Consider the following 24,117-nt stretch of genomic DNA (forward strand, 5'->3'; position numbering starts at 1 on the left):
TTAAATTTTTGAAATCGGTTCAGGCTTTTCTGAACAAACATCGATGAAAGTTCTAATTTTGCCAAACGCCAAAAAAATTTAAAGCCGTAATATTTTAGTATGATCTAGAAAACTATGGTATCTAACATCACAAAAAAATCATGAAAATCGTCGAAAAAAAATTATTTAACACTTTATTACAAGAAAACAGCCTAGCCGAGCCCAGCCCAGATTTTTAGCAAATACTAATCAGATCGATTCCCATCCAATATCTTTCGAACAATTTTTGAATTTTCAAAATCGGTTCAGACTTGCGGGCTAGAACGTGGACGAATTTTTTTTCCTTCTCTGCGATTTTCAAAGAAACAGTTCGGCCGATCGTCGGACAAAACAGAGAAACGATAGTCCTCATCGAGATGCATCGAATGGCTTTCAAATTTTTGAAATCGGTCCAGCCATTTTTGAGAAAATGTTGATTTACGTCGATTTTGAAACGTCGAGAAAACATAAAATTAGCGAATCGGATTTTTTGATAAAAATATAAACTTCGTGAAGTTAACAAGTACATAATCAATTGTATTTGTACGATGCTATTTTAAAGTAGAAGGCAAATAATGAGTAACCAGACCAGACACGCTTTAAATTTGTTATCACGAGATAAAAATCATTGATGAAGACTTTAATTTTAAACATTTTGCCTAGGATTCCAGATGGACTACAGCCAAAGGTAAGATACTTCATGCAGGCATAGGGCAAAATAACCTCTACTTTATTCCAACTTGTAGTCCAACATATTGGCCTTCTGACCCTACTAAAGATCCAGACCTTTTAGATATTTTTATAGTGAGAGGCATTGATCATTAAAATCTTAATATTGAATCTAGTTACGATTATTCTTCTGATCATTATCCAATACTTATGACGTTTAGCACATTTTCTAAAGTGAATCCTATCTTATTTTAACACTCACTTTAGCTTATAGAAATATTGTAATTTTTCTGATTACTAAATAAATCTATTACAAAAAAAAAGTTTTGATTATAGGGTGAAAAGGACTAGTTGACAACCTATAGAAAATTAGCAAAAACAATAATATATTTCTTTCATAATAAATTAATTGGAAACTTTAAATATATATTCTATCCTATATTCTAAAGGCAAAATCGTTCAATAATTAATAAAAGAAATTTTTTATTTTTTTACCAACTTACCACCATAAGCATAGGTTGCCAATCGTCCACGTTCTGCAGGTGGTGCCCATTGAGCCAAAAGTGCATGACAAGACGGGAAGAAGAAACCCTGAAAACCAATACTCCTATTTACAAGTAGTCAACAAATAAATCATTTTGTCTTAAATTACAGTTTTAAGACAAATTATAACAACCTAATAAGTACATAAGTATGTAATCTATTTTTTTATTACCTGCGCCAGTCCTTGAATCACCCTCAGTGCACACACTGTTTCCCATCCTCCCAATCTGGCCCCAATAGGTGTCAATATGGTAAATAAACTACAAACGACCATTGATATTAGAATGAGAACACGTGGACCATATTTTCTACCGAGTTGACCAGCTGGTATTTGTGTGACCACGTAGCCCCAGAAGAAGGAAGACAGGATTAAGGAACGAGGGGTTTCTGTCCAATCTGGGAAATCCTAAAATAATGAAAAACTAAGTTGTTTCAGTTCTTTGTATAATGTACCTACTAGTAATAAAATTAGTAATGTTCGGTACTGTATGTTTAGAAATAAATTGAAGTAGATTATACGAAGATGGGTTGGTCAGTTTCCGACCTAATAGTGATACAAAATATTTTGTTCGTAATTTTTTTATATGCTCTTTGTAACTATACACAAGAGCGGGTCGATTTAAAAGTTGCTTAGGCACATATAATTTTTGGATACTAGGGATCAAAGTAAGATACTTTGCTGAAGAAACCGTACCTCTAAAATGAATTCTGATGTCTTGTGCATTGACCCCAAGATAGGGATTGAATTATGAAAAATTCCATTTTAATCCATTCAGAGTGCTCAAATCGCGTCCAAATGTATAACAAACCCCAACTAACTTTGGAAGGCCGATTCACCCATGCCTATGATTTACGCCCTGAGACTTCCGCTTAGAAGTCTCGCATACAAATATTGCAAAAAATAATCGTTTTTGGTATTTTACTCAGCAAAAAATATTTTTTTCAGGTATTAATTCATACACACACAAAAAACTTTTTTACAAAAAAAATTTATTAAAATTCTTCTTTGTTTCAATTTTACCAATGCATTTTGTCTCTGCGCTTCTATGCCAGCTAGAGGCTGTTACGGCGACGATACTATAAAGCCGTGCAAAATTTTCCAGAATTGAAACTAAAAAAGACTTCAAACAGTTTATGAGTTTCACATAGTTTTATTTACATATTTTATGATTAAATAAATTTTATAATAAAAATAAATCGCAGGTTTTGGTCATGTTGAAGTACCCAAAATGATGCAACTTTTGTATGGAGGGCCTCTAAAGGAAGGTCCCAAAAGGTGAACCATGGGCATGGGTAGATCGGCCTTCCAAAGTTACTGGGGGTCATACATTTGGACATTATTGAGGCGCTCTAAATGAGCCAAAACAGGATTTTTCTAAATTTGACCCAATCTTTGGGTGATTGCACGGGATCAGAATTCATTTTAGAAATATGGTTTCTTTGGCAAAGTATCTTATTTTGATCCCAAGTATACAAAAATCAAATGTGCCTATGTAACTTTTTCTTACCCACACAAATCGATCCGCCTTACTATACACACTTTCTTGACAGAAAATATGTTACAAGAGCTTGACAGACAATATGTTACAAGAAATACTGGCGTCATGTGCAAGGGTTTTATGGAAACTCACTCTGTTACAATATTGGAACCAATTGGTTCTTTACTAAATCATCAAGCCAATAACTCTAATAAATCTATTACCAATTACTAGTGATTTTTGCAAAATCGAACTTTACTGATAATGTATTGTTTTTTTCACTTACATCAAAATCGGGGTTGACCGCCGTCGCATTTTGCATGGCGACGACCGCCACGGACATATTGACCCTCATCATGTAGGCAACGGTCAGGAACAAAAAGAGCAGGAAGGCCTGCAGGTGCCGATAGCCGAAAATTGCACCTGAAAATAAAAAAAATATTTTAATAATCATCATAAAACAAATCAGATAATCATATTTTAAGTTGATTGGCAAGAAACTAATGAAATGAGAAATACTACCACTCTATAATTAGGAATCATATTGAAGAGTAAAGTAAGTGTAGATTCGCCCTAAACGAGTATCAATTTGCAACATTAAGAAGGTGATACATCTGTTTGAAAAAAATTAGTGTCTCGACGTGGGTAAAAAACTTGTACATATTGTATATTTACAATAAAGCTCGGTGCACATGGCGCCAGTATTTAATGTAACATATATGTATTATGATTAATCCATGTGATGATCTTATCTCAAATTTATAAGAATTTGTCGTATTTTACTCATATTACGATAAAAACTCGACAAAGTAAACGTTAATTTCTATAAAACTATTTAACTCCCGGAGCACACGACGCCAATATTTCTTGTAACATATTTTCTGTCAAGTTTTTATCGTTAGGTGAGCGTGTACAGAGAAACTATTTTATTGGAATCCAAGCATAAAACATATATGAATTAAGATATATCCATGTTATTATGTTATCTCATATTTATAATAATTAAATAAAATAATAATAATATAATGCTAGAGTCATATTTTAGTTTAAATACGCTCACCATACTATAAAAGCTTGACAGAAAATATGTTACAAAAAATACTGACGTCGTGTGTATAGGGGTTAAGTGTATATTTTTGTATAAATAATTGTTATAATAATCTTCATTAATTTATATTCTTGGCAAAGTAATAAATAGCTATCCCATGCAGTAAACACTTTTAGACTTCTTTAGTCATTTTTTTTAATAATGTAGCCTTAGTCATACTCTATTAACTTCTATATTTTGATCATTACTAAATTTTGAATTATTTATTTTATCGAAGAAAATAACTATATATAAATATGTTTAAGTATAACATTTTCCATAAATAAAAATAATAATTATCAGCAAAAATGTGTGCAATATAAATTGTGTCTAATGATTGACTAAACTTTACTATTCTTACAAAATTATTATTGCAACATTAATAATATTAATAGAGTTAAATGTAATTAGCATAAAAATAATATTGATTGTAATTAAATAATTGTTAAGTATGATAGTTTAACAATTATTACGTACGTTGTTTTTCGAAATCCTGCAAAGAATTTTCACTTTCAATCGAATTTTCACTTTCGATCGAATTTTCTTCATCTAATGTACTATAGCCTCGAGCTCGAGGGCTTCCATTTGACACCAAATACTGTTTTTCCATTTTTGTTCACAATTAATTTGTTCTTCTTGTATTTAAAATATTTATTTATGTTTTTATAATATTATCCGCATTTTATTATATTTTTATTTATTAAAAAACGACACCTATTGGGTATAAAAAACATATTATTCATTATTTTATTTGAAGGGAAATTATTTACATCGGAGCACATCTTTTTAAATTTTTTAATATAAATATTTTGGCTCTAATTGAAAATTATATAAATTTTTGATAATATAAATAATTAAATTTCTAGTTATAACAAAATCAAATCATAATTTTGACACTTCAAAAATCGATAAAAAATGTTCATTTAAATTAAAAAAGCTCAACAGGTATAAAAATTGTTTATATCATATCAATTTATATTAAAAATATATGGTAGTTTTAGTGGTATGTTAAAATGCAGACTTATTTAAAAGAATAAGTTTTTTTTTCTATGATTCAAGGATCATAAATATATATGTAAGTACTCACTTAAAACAAAAATTATTAACCAAATTTTCTCTTAAAAATTATCCTAAAATTTTTTTCTCAAAAGGATTATTTTAATTTTATTAACATATAATCAGAGTCAATTCTCGGATAAAATAGAAATGCTATGGTAAAGATATGTTACGGGTCTATATTCGTATGAGTGTCAAAAATCTATGTACTTTGCTGTTTTAATTTAATTCAAGTTTAATTTGCTGCAGGGGTTTCACTCATAAAACCTAACTTCACGTACGTGTTATCAATGAGACATCACAAAGTTGCACTTATGATTAAATTGTTAACGTTTGTGCGTTTTGTAGGTTAGGATTTATGTGTAAAACGCCGGATAGGCGGCAAATACATAGCTTTTTGACAGTGTTTGGTACTAATTTATACCAAAATAGACCTTAAAACAGCATTTTTGTAAAATTCTCCCAAAAAGTTTATTTTAACTATATATTACTATTTTGTAACAAATTCTCAAAAGTGAAGAAAAACGAGAAAAACATTTTATAACGCTTTTTTCAATTATTTGAGTTTAAAAAGCATTTAAATTCAAAAGTACTCTTTTTCTTTGAAAGGAAACGGTTCGTTTATAAATAATTGTTTTAAACTATTATAATTAAAAATTGTAACGGATAACACATAATGCTCATTTAGATTTCCATATTTTAGATTTTAAATTATAACACACTGATGATGAGACAAACCTAGTCTCGAAACGTTTGTGAAAATTATTATTTAATAAAATAGTGCAAAAATGAGTGTTGTTTGTTCATATTTCTAAATTAATATCTATTCACTCAGAATTCTTTTGTTATATATATATATATATATATATATATATATATATATATATATTGATTACTAGCTCTCTGTCTAACAATGACGCCATATACTACAAAAAATAAATAATTATCATCAATGTTTGGAAACGAGTAACCTTTATAAACCATGTTTTAAAATTTTCATATACAAAATTTAAATATATAAAAATAAAACATACGTTAATTCACTAACAAAATTTATAATTAATTTTATAGACTTCAATAATAATTTTATATTATAGTTTCTGAAATTCACTTCAAATTGTCTCTGAAAGAATTAATTAATTATTATTTTAAACTATTTTTTTAAATACCCTTTAGTATATTTAAAAACAAATAAAATCACAATGAAACTGTTTAAAAATTTCACTTATTTATGTCACAATAATAAAAAAATAAAATAAATTTTTATTTTAAAATACTTTTAATCACTACAACTATCTATAAGCCACTGCCCCACTTTAACCGTGTATTATGATATCTATTTTAATTGTTATGAATAATTTAAATAAATAAATACTTTTTAAAACATTATTACTAATTATTCTAATATTGGCATTTTATCACGTCACTAAAACATTCTATTCTATTTCAAATAAAAGACAAATTTGGTTTTGCAAATGACTAATACTGAATAGTCGACCTTGTATTCTATTGCCGAATGTTTTAAACTTTATAAAAAAAAATATATCTGCAAACATGATTGGATACATGGATAGATTTACAGTTTGGTGTAATAGACAGAGAGCTGGTAGGTAGATAATTAGAATTAGTTAATTAGTTAATGTGAATTTTAAATGGTGACTGCAAAACTGAATAACAGTATATATGATGTTAATAATATTTGTATAAATTGATTTGTATCCTTTCAGATTCTTAAATTGTTAATTTCAGATTAATTTTGTTCAAAATTCCAAGCATAACTGCATATGGCTTCATTTTCTATTTTACTACTTAATAATTTTTCTCCCAACATTGAATTTTTAACTTCCCGTAGGGTAGTTATATAGTAATGGACCGAAAATCAAAAATGAAATTTTTTACATTTCTCGACGTTTTGAAGGTTTCTGAACATTTTGGCATACTTCAGAAAAATGGATGTGTGTGTGTATGTATGTATGGATACAATTTTTTGTCCACGTTTGCGAATCAACCGATTTGAATGATTCAAAAAGCATTCAATTCTTATTGATAGAGAGATGTGCTGATTAGTTTTTGGCAAATGCAGGTCCAGCCATTTTGGAGATACGGAGCAAAGAGGGCAGAAAATACAAACCAAGTTTTTGAGAGAACGGAGTATCGGATTTGAATGATCTAAAAGACATTCAATTTGTAATGATTGCGAGAGGAGGTGATTAGTTTTTAGCAAAGACAGGTCCCGCCATTTCAAAGATACAGAGCTAACTGTGCAAAAAATTGCAGTTTTTGAAAGAACTAAGCATGCAATTTGAATAATTCAAACAACTTTCAGCTTGTGTTGAATCTTTTTTTTTAATTTCCAAGAAATATTTTTCCTTCTACCAAATACGCAGTTTTTGAAATCCTAAGCATCCGATTTGAATAATTCAAGAAACTTTCAGCATGTGTTGAATCATTTTGTTTAATTTCTAAAAAATATTTTAGCCATCAGAACTTTATATATTTTATCAGCTCTGCAACCCAGTGGTTGACCATTGTGTATTTTATGAAATTTTTGTATTATACTGATAAAATAAATTGCAGCAATGTTCCCCAAAAGATAATTCCACTTATTGTTCTATTTTAGAAATGTATTCGCAAGTACAAAACGGTAAAACTGCTGCTCGATATCAAGCTGGCCGAGAAGGGTATCAAACCCTGAACCATTGGTTGGTAATCCAAGTTTGTTTATTGTTTATTTTAATATTTTTAATTTATTTGAACAGACGTCAAAACTTATATATTTTATGATCTCTGCAACCCAGTGGTTGATCATTATCTATATCTGATGAAATTTTTGCATTATAGTGATGAGATATATTAATAAAGTACGCCAAAAGATATTTTCACTAATTGTTCTATTTTAGAAATATATTCGCAAATACAAAACTGTGAAACTGGTGCTTGATATCAAGCTGACCGAGAAGGGTATCGAACCTTGAACCAGTGGTTGGTTTTGTATTCTTTTCTGTTTTCTTTATTTTACGACTGAGCCATAGAATTGAATTGAATAAAAATAATCTTTACTAAATTTATCTGACTTTGATTTCAATTTTATTTTATTTTTTTTTTAATACTTTTTTTCAAGTTTTTATTTATTTATTTACTAAAATAGCAATCAAGATACAATTTAACACAAACGAAAGAAATCGAAAGGAAAATAATAATAATAATAATAATAATAATGATAATAATATAAATAACAATTAATAGAAGAAAGAGAGAAAAAAAAGAAATAATTATCTAAAGTTTACTCCAATAAGTGAAGCCTGGTGTTTCATTTAAGGAATTTTTATTTTATAATTATGGGAATATATTTTCTAAAGAAATAGGTATAAATATAAAAATAAGATAGAGCAACATGTCTTTAATATATGTTAACAGAATTTAAATCGGCTGTTTAAATAACTCATAATTTAATTAAAACTCGTTCAAACAAAAGCTTATAATGCAATTTATAAATACTAAAAAACATTACATATATAATTGTATAATGGTGTATACAATTATGTATATAGAACTTTCTCTAGTGAATCATTAGTTGGATAATCAAATTGTTATTACAGTAAATATTTATTTTTTAAGTTTAACGATTTTTATATTATTAACTTCCCGAAGGAGAAGTTTGTTTACATAAAAAAATCCGATTCGCTAATTTTATGTTTTCTCGACGTTTTAAGCCATTCTGAATCGAATGAGACCAAATTTGGAAAAAGTATGTGTGTGTGTGTGAACAGATTTTTTGTCATGAATCGATGTTTTCTCCGGCTGGACCGATTTCAAAAATTTAAGAGCCATTCGATGTATCGCGATGAGGACTAGCGTTTATCAATTTTGCACGACGATCAGCCAAGCCATTTTTTTGTAGATAGCAGAAAAGTGAAAAAATTTTAGTCCACGTTTCAGCCCACAGTTCTGAATCGATTTTTAAAATTCAAAAACTGTTCGATAGATATTGTTTGGGAATTTTGATGATATATATCATGGTCTTATAGAACTTACTGAAATATTACGGCTTTACGACATGTAGTTTAATTTTAAAAAATTATTAAAGTTTGAGAAAATGAGTAGTTTTTTTGACGTTTGCTAAAATTAAAATTAGACGATTTACTTGGTATAACAATATAGTACTTGGTCTTAATAATGAACATACTAAACCATTAAAGTCCTACGGAAACTGGTCCAATTATAAAAATTATTGATTATTAAAAATTTGCTTCTAGAAAGTACTCCGAATTAACATGGTCGTTTGTTTTCAATTATGTGTAGTAAATTCACTCGGAATACTTTTAACCACTCATAAATTAATTTTTATTTTATTGATTAAATCGAATATTTACACATATCGGGAAAAACTTGCCTCAAGGCAAAATACCAATACCAACTAGTTTAAAATATTATTTATTAAGTTACTAACACCACATACACAATTTTCAACATATGTTCACCCACAACTGTAAATGTAATAATCAATTCTCTTATTCAAACAACTCCAAACAAATTCAATGAGCCACCTCCAAAAATAAAAATGACTCCAAATTTAGCACACCGGATCTTTCTAAAAATTCTATTACTTGAATGAAATTTGCAAAGAAATTTGTTAATTAGCACTTGTGTGTATGCAGTTTTAATTAGTTTAATTAAAACTTAATGTGTTTTGTTTATCTTTAATTTTAAAGCAAAATTAAACAGACTATTTTGCAAGTAAACTGGCTGGTTGCATGTATTACGACCGTGATAATGTTATCAACACTGACAGATGGAATGTTTTATATCAATGATGAACATAAATATACGTATTATTTAAATTAGAAATATATTTATATATATATATATATATATATATATATCATTCTCCAGGAAAACTTTTTCCAAACATATAACATATATGTCACGATGAGAAGAGTTCTTTTTTTAAAACCTTTTTATTTATTTTATTTTAATTTAATATTTATTTTAATTTGATAGTTTTTTCAAATTCGTGCTTTCAAAATTGTATTGTAATTGGTGCATTACATTTTCCGTGTTTTTTTTTCTTCTTCAAATTATTTATATGCCCTGAAGATGGGTCAAATCAGGACCCGAAACGCTTGATAATAAAACATTTTACTTCAATAAAATAGTTTTAATTATTGGATGGACGCCCAAGAACAATTTTATTATAATATTTCACCATCTGAAAAAACTCCCAATTTATATACATATAAAACATAATATATACCGGCATACCCGGCCACGCGTTGCTGTGGCTATTATTTAAATACGCCTGTATGAATTTGATTAGTATTTAAATTCATATACGGTAATTTGAATCCGTTTGGTAATAAACCATTTCCTAATTTTAAAACTTTTTCTTTTATTTTTTTTTAAATCCAAAAATAAACTAGTGGTGCATGGCATCGCGCGTTAAGGCAAATTGCTGGAACTTCCCGTACAAAAATTAAATACCCGAGCAAAAAAATTAATAATCTATATAAACATTGGTCAATGATTAATTACAATTGCTTTAAATATTTTCAAAAAGATAATTATAATTACTATATATTTTATCGTCCATATAATATACAGTGGCGATGTTATCGCTCAAATACTTAAAAATGTTTACATTAACAAGAGATGCCGAATGAATCCATCTCAGGATATATTTCTTACGATTACAATAACGCATACGAAATATATAAATTTTTAAACTGAACTGTAAATTTAAAATTCATATTTAAAGTATAAAACTTTGTATATTATTCTTGAAAATTTTGAAAAAAAAAAATTTCTGAAAATTTTGAAATTTGTTTGAACCGTAAAAGTGAACTTTAAGACATTAAAAATCTTGGTAATGAAACCAAAAAAATTGTAACAAAATTAGTAGATTTTTAAAATATCTAATAATTGGATGTGCAATATGTCCAATGATCATTTTTGACCGCCAAATGGCATTTTTTGTTTACTTTTCACTCTGTATCTCCGAAACTGCTAGACCTGCTTTTCCAAAAATGTAATACAAGCAAAATGTTTTTTGAATCATTCAAATCGGGCGCTCCGTTCTCTCAAAAACTATATTACCGTTCTTGGCACTTTATGCCCCGTATCTTCAAAGCGGCTGGTCCTGCCTTTGCCAAAAACTAATCAGCACATTTCTCTATCAATAGAAATCGAATGTTTTTTGAATCATTCTAATCGGTTGATCCGTGCGCCCGAAATCCGTTCAGACGAAAAATTGTATCTAAACATACATACACACACATACATCCATTTTATCTAAGGTATGCAAAAATGTTCAGAAACCTCTCAAGCGTAAAAGTATGCAAAAAATTTCATTTTCGATTTTTTTGCTATTATTATAACTTACCCTAGAAGAAGTTAAAAAAGAAGGAATTTGTTGAAACAATATTTCGATAACAAAAACGCTGCTTCCAAATTCCAAAAAACAATTTCTAGGACTAATACAATTTTTTTAAGCTGAGATGATGTCGTGGACTCTCGTACTATAATAGAAAACTTGCAAAAAAGTCTAATAAAACTGATAACAATATAAAAAAAACTTAAATATAAATGTGTTATAAATCAAAAACTACTCGGTATATATTACTAAAATTTATATAGAAGCAAAACATTTTTGATTTGATATACTAAGCTCCATTGTGATAAAGTTACAATATATAATACTTTCATATCAGATCATTTAATTTGCATAACAGTTATTATGTGTTATATGAAATACAACTAAGGATTAATTTCATAATTTATTGTATGCATTAGATAACAAAAAATGAATAATTCATAAATCTTATTTATCAATTTTAGAAAGACTTTCACTAATCCTCTGCTTTGCAGTTTTAAGAAACTATTGTCGATGACTTAGAATTTGTTTTGTTAAAATTTTACAAAGAAAATTTCCTGGTCTTTGAACATCCAATTTTAATTCTAAGGCAAGGATTTACATAATTTATGTGCATAAATATTTAATTTAGTTGCTAACGCCTTTGAAGTGTTTTATTTTATATGTAGTATCTTTAGTAAGTAATTTCAAATTTTAAAACTCTATTTTATAAAATATGTTCAAATTTTATATATTTTATTGGTTAATACATACTATACTATAATAGAAAATAAAGCAATATAAAGCCAAAGACGTTATGAAAACTTGTGAGATACTAACAAATAAAACTTTCTTAAGTAGATTGTTTAAAAAATTGGTATTAAGACATTTAACTTTAAATTTTGAATTTGGATCAATTTGGATAACTTTTGAAAATAACAAATAATAAAAAAAAAATAATGAGTACAAAATTTATATTAAGATTTAAATAAATAGAAAACATATAAAAAATATAAAATTCTCGCGTCCAGATTGACCGATTTTTATGAAACTTTACAAACACATTTAGTAACGGACATATATTTTTCAAAAATGGTAAGAGTGGACAAATGCAAACTAGGCGCATATTTCATTTTTCGAAATACAACAAAAGAAGTTCTCCAACTCTTTCAAAAATTGCGTTATTCATGGATTGAATTATATATCCAGCACAATATCCTTTGTAAATGCAGTCATTTTGAACTAATAAAAAAAACTTTGATATGTCCCGCCTTCCTTGTCTTTGACCTCTTTGCTGCTATCCGAAAAGAAAACAAACAGAATGAGAACAACCTCATTTATTACTCCTTGAATAAAATATATTTTTAGTAAAACTTGACTAAAAGCTACATGAAACCCATATATCAAGTCCATTGAAGAAAAGCAATTCAATTGCTTCAATACCTTAGTAAAGATTAAAATTTCACTTTTTACTGTATATTTTATACTATTTATACAATCTATTACATACAAAAATAATTTATAAAAATGTTCTAAATGTTCTAAATAAATCTTTTAATAAGTATGATTATATTTCAATGATTTTCATCAAGCTTCCCACTATGAAGTTCCATGTGCCCGTCCAAATCGTTCGATTGAGTAAATCCCTCATTGCATTCATGGGGGCGCTCCAGTGGATCAGCATGTGTCTTTTCATGGGGAGGTACTGCATTGTGCAGCTGCACATGTCTTTTCATACTATTTATTCGTTTGAATGTCTTATTGCATACATTGCACGCATAGGGCCGTTCATCTTTGTGCACCAGAAAGTGAATTTTCAGAGTACATAATTGTACGAATGTCTTATTGCATATACTGCATTCATAAGGGCGTACTCCTTTGTGAGTGAGCATGTGATTTTTTAGACTACCTAGATGTGTGAATGTCTTATTGCATATATTACATTCATGGGCACGCACCCCTTCGTGAGCCAGCATGTGATTTTTCAGATAAGATAATCTTGTGAATGTCTTATTGCATATATTGCATGCATGAGGGTATACTCCAGAATGAACCATCATGTGACGTTTTAGAGTACTTGCGAGAGTGAATGTTTTATTGCATATGTTGCATTCATGGGGGCGTTCACCACTGTGAACGAGCATGTGATCTTTTAAAGTACCTAATGTGGCTAATGTCTTATCGCATATACTGCAAACATGGGGGCGCGCTCCAGTGTGTACCGACATGTGAGTTTTCAGAATACTTAATTGTTTGAAAGTCTTATGACATATATCGCATTTAAAGGGTCGTTCTTCAGAATGTGAAATCATGTGTTCTTTTAACCGTTTTGATAGTTTGAAAGTCTTATTACAGATTTCGCATTTGAAAGGGCGTTCTTGGCTATGACTAGGCTTGTGATCGACCATATGCTCTTTTAATTGATGTGATTCTGCAAAGGGTTGATTGCAAATGTTACATTCATAAGTGGATCTCTCGATTGACTCCTGTTTGACTTCTTCTTCTTCTATAGTCACTTCGGAATTCATAAAATTTTCTAAACACTTATCATCGTCCTTAGAACACGATTTAACAATAGCATCAGGATCATCTAATTCATCTTCGATTTCGCGTTTAATCTCTTCTACTACATATTCTAGTGGCTCGATTTTTATTGCCTGATCATTTACAGGCACAATTGTTTCTTCTGACATTTTTAAATAGTTTCACTGATTATACTCACTAAATATTTACAAAAATTTCCGTGTCCTTGATAATAATCTAGTTAAATCAACAATATGATACAATATGATAAAGATTTCAACTTAACTTTCATTTGTTATTTGACATTAGAACCATAGAGTATATTTTCAGAAAGATGAGAATTTGAAAAAGGGCGCCACTTGTTCAATATCAAAGCCATAGAGAAATAAAAATGATCAAAGCGATTTGATATCTTCATTTTAAATCCGATTGATCAAGTTTTATTTATTTATTTTTTATGTAAACAAATATAAACGTTATCGTACAATTTGCAAGCTTTTATATTTTGTCTATAAAATACAAATAATAAAAGTTACAGCATTTATTATACTCTTCTTTTACCTATGATTGGCGGGAAGGTTTGAAATATAACTTCCCGTAGGGTAGTTATAGTAATGGACCACAAATAGAAAATAACAATTTTTGCATATCTTCACGTTTTGAAGGCTTCTGAACATTTTGGCATAACACAGAAGAAATGGATGCGTGTGTGTAGTGTGTGTGTATTTGTGTATATTAATATTCATCCACGTTTTCGGGCGCACGGATCAACCGATTTGAATAGTTCAAAAAACATTCCATTCCTATTGACAGGAAGGTGTGCTGATTAGTTTTGGCAAAGGCAGGTCAAGCCGTTACGGGGATACGGAGCAAAGAGTGCAGAAAACAGAAATCAAGTTTCTGAGAGAACTAAGCATCCGATTTGAATGATTCAAAACATTTTCTGCTTGTTTTGACAAGATAATTGCTTTTGGAAAAAAATATTTTTTTGTTTATCGAAAATTATTTAGATTTTAATTTTAATTCTGACTAAAGTTCTAATATACTTTAAACAAATAATTTTAACTTTGCAATTCAGTTTATATAATTCTTATAAATATTAGACAATGTTACAATATTTATAATAATGTATTTGAAAACATTTAATATTCCTCGAACATTTCGTTACGGTATTTAGCAATTGGCCTTAAGGCTGCCATGCACTACTAGTTTAATTTTGCAATCCTGATTGGTCCTGAACAGTTCGTTTTCAAAATTGGAATAAATATGTCTATTAGTTAGATTAGTTTTGTACCACGATCCCTTGAGCCATTTCTTTAAAATTAGTTTTCAAACATCTAAGAAAGTTTTTACAATCAACGTTTTTTATATTATTTCATTTTATATTTTTGCTGTAATTTCGGTTTGACGTAAATCAAAGCTTATCTAATATGTAATTATGTCGATTATATTTTTTGGAATGATAATAACAAATGCTTTGTCTGTGATTTTGAATACCAGATATAAAACCGGCCATGTTACAATTAAAAATGATAAACGGATGATGTAGATTATGAAAAATAATATGTCATGGTACTTTTTTAAATTTGGAAAATTTGTTTATAAAATCCAAGAAGTCTTCGGAGTTATAAAATATTTATGGTAAACACTTTTTAAGCATTTATCCAATTAATAAAAATCAAAACTGAAATATTTAAATTCTTTTTTTTTATGTTACAAAATTATTTTGTTATACGTATTTATTATTATTTTTCACTTATTGTTTTTATTCTACTTTATTGTTTTTCTAGCATTACTTAAATATTCACAAATTTTATTGATCAATTTCATTATTATCATTATTTGTTTTTATTTTATATTAAATCATCATAATACGGATATCATTTTATTGAAAATACTATTGTTTATTTGTACTCTATTTTATTTATATTTATGTTACTATTCACTTCTGTTACTAGATGTTATATTATTTAACAGTTATAACAAATATTGAAATCAATAAAAAAATGTTTCAAAATTATATTATCATTGAGTAACAGATTAATGCAATATATAAGTGAACGGAAGAATTAGATGTCAGTAAGTAGTTCTTTGTGAATAATTTAATTGTTTTGAAAATTTATTACTACAAATGGACGAAACGATTTAACTGCATTTTCATGTTAATTTACGAATTTTAAAATTAATTTCACTTTTATTAAGAACTATGAAGGCAGACATAAGTAAAAATACTACAATATATATATATTTAAAATAGTTAGCATCCCATTCGTCGATTTAAAAAAGAGTTATGTGTGTCATCATTCAGCAAATCAACCAGGACAAAAACAAACACTTTAAAAAAACAAATTTAGTTTTAAATAAATTATTCTTAAAACTTTAATAAATAAAACATCACATTACTAAAAATTAAGGAATTATTAACTGAAGGAGAGGACATAGACATTTTAAAGATTTTTATCAATTCAGACAATGGTTGTCGACATTTTCCATTTTTGTAAAAAATATCAAAAACTTTAGGGGCATTTGTGTTTACTTATCTATGTTTAGGGGTTTTTGGGATAAAGTTTTCAAGTATTCATTCAATTTTTAAAATGCAAATAAAATTATTTGAAAGAACATTTACACATAATAAAATTAAAAATCTATAGAGTTATCTACATATAAAAAATATTAATTACTCAACACATTTTTTAAAGAGCAAGATTTTTACTCTATTGATGAGTATTTGAGTAATAACTTTTGAGTAAAAATTCTGTTTTTCATGTTTTTTCATGTAGCAAAACTTAGAACTTATTAAATTATATTTCATTTAATATAGTATGTATTATTATGTATTAATTTAAGTTGTGCCTCATTTGTCTATATTTGTATAATTGTGTTGTTTAAATATAAATAGAAGAAATGACTAACAAAATATTAAATTTGTTTTTAAAATTAATTACAAAAGGTGAAAATATATTTCATAATAATAATATTTGTTGAATGTTGGCATGTAATGAATTCGAAAAAGCGCGCCACTTGTTAAAGATCAAAGCGATTTGATGAATGTCTCATCTTTCTAGACGCGCACTCTATGCTTCAAATGTCAAATATCAAAGGCAAGTCAAGTTGTCAAATTTAAAAACATTGTTGATTAAACAAGATTATTATTTAACACACGAATATTTTTGTAAATATTTAGTGAGTACAAGCAGTAAAAATATTTAAAAATGTCAGAAGAAACAAATATGTCTATGACTCATGCAATTAAAATCGAACCACTAGAATATGTAGTAGAAGAGATTAAACGCGAAATCGAAGATGAATCTGACGATCCTGATGCTATTGTTAAATCTGAATCGAGTTCTGAGGACGATGAAACATGTTTAGAAAATTTCATGAATTCCGAAGTGACTATAGAAGAAGTAGTCAAACAGGAGTCAATCGAGACACCCACTTATAAATGCAACATTTGCAATTGTTCCTTTGCAGAGTCACATCAATTGAAAAAACATATGGTCGAACACAAGCCCAGCAACAGCAAAGAACGCCCCTTCAAATGCGAAATTTGTCATAAGACCTTCAAAGTATTGAAAGGTTTCAAATCACACATGTATACACATTCCGAAGAATGTCCCTTTAAATGCGAAATATGCAATAAGACATACACACAAATATGTAATCTGAAAAGACACATGCGGGTGCACAATGGAGTACAACCTCATGAATGCGGTATATGCAATAAGACATTCATACAATTAAGTAATCTGAAAAGTCACATGCTCATTCACAGTGGTGATCGGCCACACGAATGCAACGTATGCAATAAATCATTCACACAGTTGAGTAACTTGAAACGTCACATGCTCATTCACAATAGTGGACGTCCGCATGAATGCAACATATGCAATAAGACATTCAAACAATTAAGTAATCTGAAAAGTCACATGCTGTTACACGATGTAGTATTACCCCATGAATGCAATATATGCAATAAGACATTCACACAATTAGGTAGTCTGAAAAGGCATATGCTGACTAATCACAAAGAGTCTCTTTATAAATGTGAAACATGCAATAAGGAATTTACTCGATTGAACAAATTGGAGAGACACATGGCACTTCATAGTGAGACGCATGATGAAAAACATTGAGTTTAAATATTTGAAAAAATGTTATAAATATTTTTGCACATTGTACATAGTATAACATATACAGTAAGCATCATATAATACAAATTATATGTTTATAACTAAATATTTACAGTAATACATTAAAAAAATAATATAATAATATAGTAAATAATTTATTAGAGTTAACCTAAATATACCTAATTGACCCAAGACATACTATGGTCTTGAAATGTCTGTAATTATTAAGGGGGGCGATACATGTAAAAAACTAGCTGTAAGTGGAATTCTGTCTTAAGGCAATTAAGGCATCGTGTCTTGAGGCAAATTGCTGGAACTTCCCGTACCGTAACGAGATGATCGAGGAATATTAAATGTTTTAAAATAGATTATTATAAATATTGTAACATTGTCTAATATTTATAAGAATTAAATAAACTGAATTGCAAAGTTAAAATCACTTGTTTAAAGTATATTAGAACTTTAGTCAGTATTAAAAATAAAATCTGATTTATTTTCGATATACAAAAAATTAAAAAAAAAAAAAAAAAAAAATTGAAACAAAATTTTTTTTTCCAAAATCAATTATTTTGTTAAGACGAGCAGGAAGTTCTTTAAATCATTCAAATCGGACGCTTAGTTCTCTCACAAACTGCTATTTTTTTAACATTTAGCTCCGTATCTTCGAAATGGCTGGGCCTGCCTTTGCCAAAAACTAATAAACACTTCTCCCAATAATTACTAATTGAATGTTTTTTAGATTATTCAAATCGGATACTCCGTTCTCTTAAAAACTCGATTTCTATTTTCTGCACACTTTGCTCAGTATCCCCGAAATGGCTGGACCTGCCTTTGCCAAAAACTAATCAGCTCTTTTCCCTATCGATAGGAATCGAATGTTTTTTGAACCATTCAAATCGGTTGATCCCTGCGCCCGAAAACGTGACTGGAAATTTGTATCCATACATACATACATACACACACACACACATCCATTTTTTCTGAGGTATGCCAAAACGTTCAGAAACCTTCAAAACGTCGAGAAATGTAAAAATTTTCAATTTCGATTTTCGGCCCATTACAATAACTTACCCTACGGGAAGTTAATAATATAGTAAATAATTTATTAGAGTTAATCTAAATATACCTAATTGACCCAAGACATACTATGGTCTTGAAACGTCTGTAATTATTAAGGGGGGCGATACATGTAAAAAAAAAGAATCGATTTTTTTTTTTTCATAAATCGTTAGAATAACATTTCAAAAATATGCCTGTAAATATTCAAAACAAAATTATGGCGCAAAGCTGAATCTTTAGGAGAAAATCCCAAAGAAATTAAACATCCAACTCCATTACATCCTGATGTTCAAACTCATATTAAGCCAATTTTTGACGATTTATCTCGGGACGACTTGCTTGAAAGATGTTTAGGAGGTCACACTGAGAATGCAAATGAAAGTTATAATTCTACCGTTTGGCGCCTCCAAAACATCTCAACTCTGGACGGAAGATCGTAGAGATTAGTGCTTTTATATCTGCAGGGTTGTTCAATGATGGGTTAAATTTTATTTATGTAAATGTATTATAAAATATGTACATAGTTTTAGCCTCCATATAATGAAACAATTCTAAAAAATTAATATGTACTAAAATATGCAATAAACAAAAAAGTTAAAAGTTAATTAAGTTCTTTCCAATTGCTTTTTGTAAAATAAAATAATAAAGATGTTGTTTAAAATACTAAAAAATTTTTACTACCATTTATTCAAATTTATTACAATTTTAAAATTTATGTTTCCAAATATGCATTAATAATACATTACTGTGATTAATATAAAATTCTTCTTTAATGGTGTATGAAATGATAATCCTCCTGAACGATTATTCGGATTTTGATAAATCTTTCTGCAGTTTGTTAAGGGATTTTTTTTAGGATTTTTTGAATTATAGAAATTTAGTTAGATTGGAGAAACTAATGGAAAAAATTACAAAAAACACGTATCATTGTTTGACATTGAAAACATTTGCTAGAAATGTCAAATCACTTGAAATTTGAATTTTGCTGAAATTATGAGCCTTGATAATATTAGAATGTATATTATATACAAAGCAGCTGAGATGTGCCAGAAATTAAAATAATATAAGATACAGTCAACAGTACGTGTTTGGCAGATGCAATTATATAATTCAGTTTAAAAAATAACGCAACAAGTCCAAAATTGCATATACATTATTTTTTCAAACTTATGCATGTCGCATTTTGGTTTACTTTACTAAATTATTTAACACAAAAAAATATTTCTATTAATTAAAAAAATGATTTAGAATTTTGTTTCATGTGTCGAAAATTTATTTTTTTGTCAGTGAATATGGAATATTTAGCAAGTTGATCTTAGATTGAATAGTGCACATGTGAACTAGATTTTACAAATTGATTCACCTAATATTTGAACTTAAGCAATAATGTTTATTAAATTATTAGTAAGACGAATGTACTTTAGAAATTATAATTGCCAAAAAGCAACTGATATCGTGCGAGATTATTGAAAATTATAGACTAAATTGTTGAAGCAATTGTGTTGTGTGGTAAAATCAAGTGTGATTTTGTTGTTTTAGCGCAGATACTATATTATTTTTATCTGAATTTCTTATACTGATTATTCTAAGACCGTAAATAAATCACAAAAGCAGGACATCAAATAGGATATTAAAAAGTATAGGATAGGATATTAAAAAAATTGGAACTTTTGAATTGTATACGTGAGCACAGGACATATACATATATATATATATATATATATATATATATTATATAACAACCAAGTATCTTAATATTTTTATTTATATATGGTCTTTTTGGGTGGGCAAAGAATATAAGGTAAAATATGGTAAAAAGTTTTATGATAAAAAGTTTTAAGTTGTTTATTCAATTAATGAAATATTGCTAAATTTGTTGGAAGAATAAATATTTATGGTAAAATTCTATCAAAGTCTCATATATATTTAATATACATATTCTTTTATTTACGTTTCATTTTATATTGATATATGTATATAAAGAATCATTTATTATTCATCAATTAGTGAAACATTTCTTTAATTCCATTAAAATTTAAAAAAATTAATATTAGAGTAAGCAAAAATATTCTAGGAATAAAAAATAAAAAAAACGAGAAAATAAAAGTTCCTACAATTTGTTTTTTGTAATGTAAAAGATAATAAAAATGCAATTCAAAATATCACTATTTTTGCTCCTTTTTATATTCTATTTCATTACTATTTCAAAATTTATATTTCCAAATATGCTAGCCAATTTTTGCGGTAGATTTCACTATAATTTTCATTTTGAAATTTATATCAAATCTTAAATCTTTAGCAATGATAGAAAATAAATTTCGAGGTTGTTTTTCTTAGAAAACATTATATTAAAGTTGCTGACCGCAAGAACGTACGTGATTGATACTCGGTGAGGACATGTTCTAAAAAAAAGTTGTCGAGGACACTTTTTGAAAAAAATACCGGAAGAATTTGAATATTTTCCGGAAATCTTTAACCAACGGAATAATAATGTACTATTATGATAAAGAGTATTATTGCTCATGCGACAAGGATTTATTAATAAATCCTTGTCGCATGAGTAATAAAATACTCTTTATTATAAACTTACATTATTTATTTTTAATAAATTTATTGTGATAGAAGGATTTTGAGGAAGGATTGTAATTAATATTATTGGAAATGGCAATGTTTTTTTTACTTTTTATTTTTTTTATTATTTTATTTTATTTTTTTTATGTTTAGATTTAATTGAAAGCAAAAATTTGATATTCGAAATAAACAGTTGAAAATTTTATCTAAATACCAAAATATCAATTTTGGTTGATTAAGTCAATTACTACACATTTGGGAAAATTCATGCAAACTGCTCTGAAGAAAAATTCCACTTTCAACTAGTTTAAATATTTTCCCAGAAAAGAGAAGGTTTGAACGAGATTATATAATAAATGAAATATTTACTTAAAATAGATCATTTTTTTCAATTCTTTACTATAAATTTGATCTAACAATTTTCTAACTTGACTATTAGTATATTAATGCACATAATTATTTAATTAACTAATTATTAATGCATTATTTGTTTACGTGCCAGATTTATGTTCTATATTTTGGTTTGTATTTAAAAATTATGACGCGATTGCTGCATAAAAACAATTAAAATAAATATAATAATATTAATTAAACAATTGTTTGGAAGCAATACGATTTTAGCTTGTATTAATTTTATTTATCGATTAATTAATTTTTAATTACTTTTACAATTTGATGTTTGATGAAACAATGCAACAAACAAATAATATATTTTGATAAAAGAAAACGTTTAAATGAGATAACATAATAAATATGAATATAAAAGCCCAGTGCACACGACGCCAGAATTTTTTGTAACAGAATTTCTTTCAAGTTTTTAGCGTAAGGTGAGCGTGTACAAAGAAACTATTTTATTGCCATGTAAACATAAAGCGTAAATTATATGATTAGGATGAATTGAAGTGATGATATTATCTCATATTTATAAGAATTAAATAAAATAATAATAATGAAGGAAAATGCCATAGTCATATTTTATATACGCTAACCAAACAATAAAAGCTTGACAGAAAATATGTTACAAAAAATACTGGCGTCGTGTCCAACAGGCTTAAATCAAATTTTTGACAAACACAAAATGAAAATCAATCATTCAATACAAATGTGGGGAATAAAGCAGGCTATAGACATGGTGGGAAAAATAATATTACTTGTCATTTTATTTTTCATAAAATTTTGACATTAATAAATTGTTTATATTTTCATCCAATGGATTGTTATGTTTTATATTCATAACTATTTCCCACACTGGTGACCCACAACGTTTGAGATGAAGACAGAGAAGTAGCATTTTTAGGGATTTAAAAAATATAGATTTTGATGCAGCACCATAATCACTGGTCTTTCGTGACTACTTATAAGGTACGTCCAGTCCTCGGTTCATCGTAGTTAACGCATTTACTACCTGATACCGGACTTCTGTTGGTATCCCCTTTTTGTATACCCAGACCTCAGTGTTTATTACTGACATAAAAATTTATTCTGAGCCTAGACCGTGGGTCATGAATTGAATGCACTATCAAATGGTCATTGGAATCGCAATTGAACCTCTCCTTGTCCGTTAACTCACCAAATCGTCTTTTGATGCATAAGACTTAAGACTGCATCTTGTCAAGTTGTATGATCCAAAGGGCTACAGAAGTCAAAAAGATCGTTACCAAGACATCGAGGTTCAGGAAATTTACCACGTGATTTATATTCAGAACCATATGCAGAGTATGAAGATGATGGAAGGTCGAACAGAAAATATGTTACAAGAAATTGTGGCGTCGTGTCCAACGGGCTTGAATCAAATTTGAACAAACATAAAATGAAAATCAATCATTTAGTACAATTAATATGTTAATATCAAAAGTTTGTTAGATCAAAAACATTTAAATTATCTGTAATTATATTAATTACAGACACGTTCTTGTGTGTTCTAAAATTTAAGCATATTATTCCAAATTTTAATTACTATCCAATTCAACAAATTTTTGTAGTACTGTTTTGTGCATGAACGTTCATAACAATTAGCATTAAGTAAATGACTGCATTAAAAGTGCAATTGTAATGAGGAGATGCATATAAACTTGCGAAATGCATACAGACTCGTATTGTTCAAGAATATTTTTTAAGAGTTAACTGATTCAATATAGTTCTAAAAACAGAATAGACGTCCATCCTAACCAATTAGCAAGCTGAGTCTATCTGGTAGGCCAGCCAAACAGGCTTAAAGGAAAAATACCTGGAAACCTGATATAGTATAATTGACTATAATACTTTCATTTGTTTTTATTATTATTATTATATGGGTGTATCTATACTAATTTGCAATTAACTTTGTTTTACCGTAAATTTGTCAGCATTCTCTGCTTAATGTAATAATACAAAGTTTGCAGAATAAAATTGAATAAAAAAATCTAATTCTTGACCATGACAATAATTTCTTGTTAACAAAGTCTATGCGATTAAGTAATGTACTTACAATTAGAATTTTAATTACCATTCGTAAACACCATTTGTGATAACAAAGTTAACTACGAGTGCGTCGTTTCTTTATCTTTAATAATTTTATTGTTGCGTCGGAAAGTAACAACAAAACAATCTATACACATTTATCTTATAATGACTGATACGCAAATTTACACA

The 24,117-nt window shown here is 28.0% G+C and overlaps 1 protein-coding gene across 1 annotated transcript in view; it reads right to left on the bottom strand.

Moving 5' to 3' along the window:
* LOC113389423 (putative inorganic phosphate cotransporter) overlaps positions 1 to 24,117 on the bottom strand; it is a 60,974-nt gene that overhangs the window by 5,411 nt on the left and 31,446 nt on the right. The window contains exons 3-5 of the mRNA XM_026626455.1: positions 2,995 to 3,131; positions 1,403 to 1,636; positions 1,191 to 1,278 (exon numbers count right to left, since the gene is read on the bottom strand). Of these exons, the coding sequence (XP_026482240.1) occupies positions 1,191 to 1,278; positions 1,403 to 1,636; positions 2,995 to 3,131 (459 nt within the window). The remainder of the gene's footprint in view (positions 1 to 1,190; positions 1,279 to 1,402; positions 1,637 to 2,994; positions 3,132 to 24,117) is intronic.

Source organism: Ctenocephalides felis, unplaced genomic scaffold, assembly GCF_003426905.1.
Source record: "Ctenocephalides felis isolate EL2017-DRISC unplaced genomic scaffold, ASM342690v1 CF-g0.4_SCAFFOLD_03573, whole genome shotgun sequence".
NCBI lineage: Eukaryota > Metazoa > Arthropoda > Insecta > Siphonaptera > Pulicidae > Ctenocephalides > Ctenocephalides felis.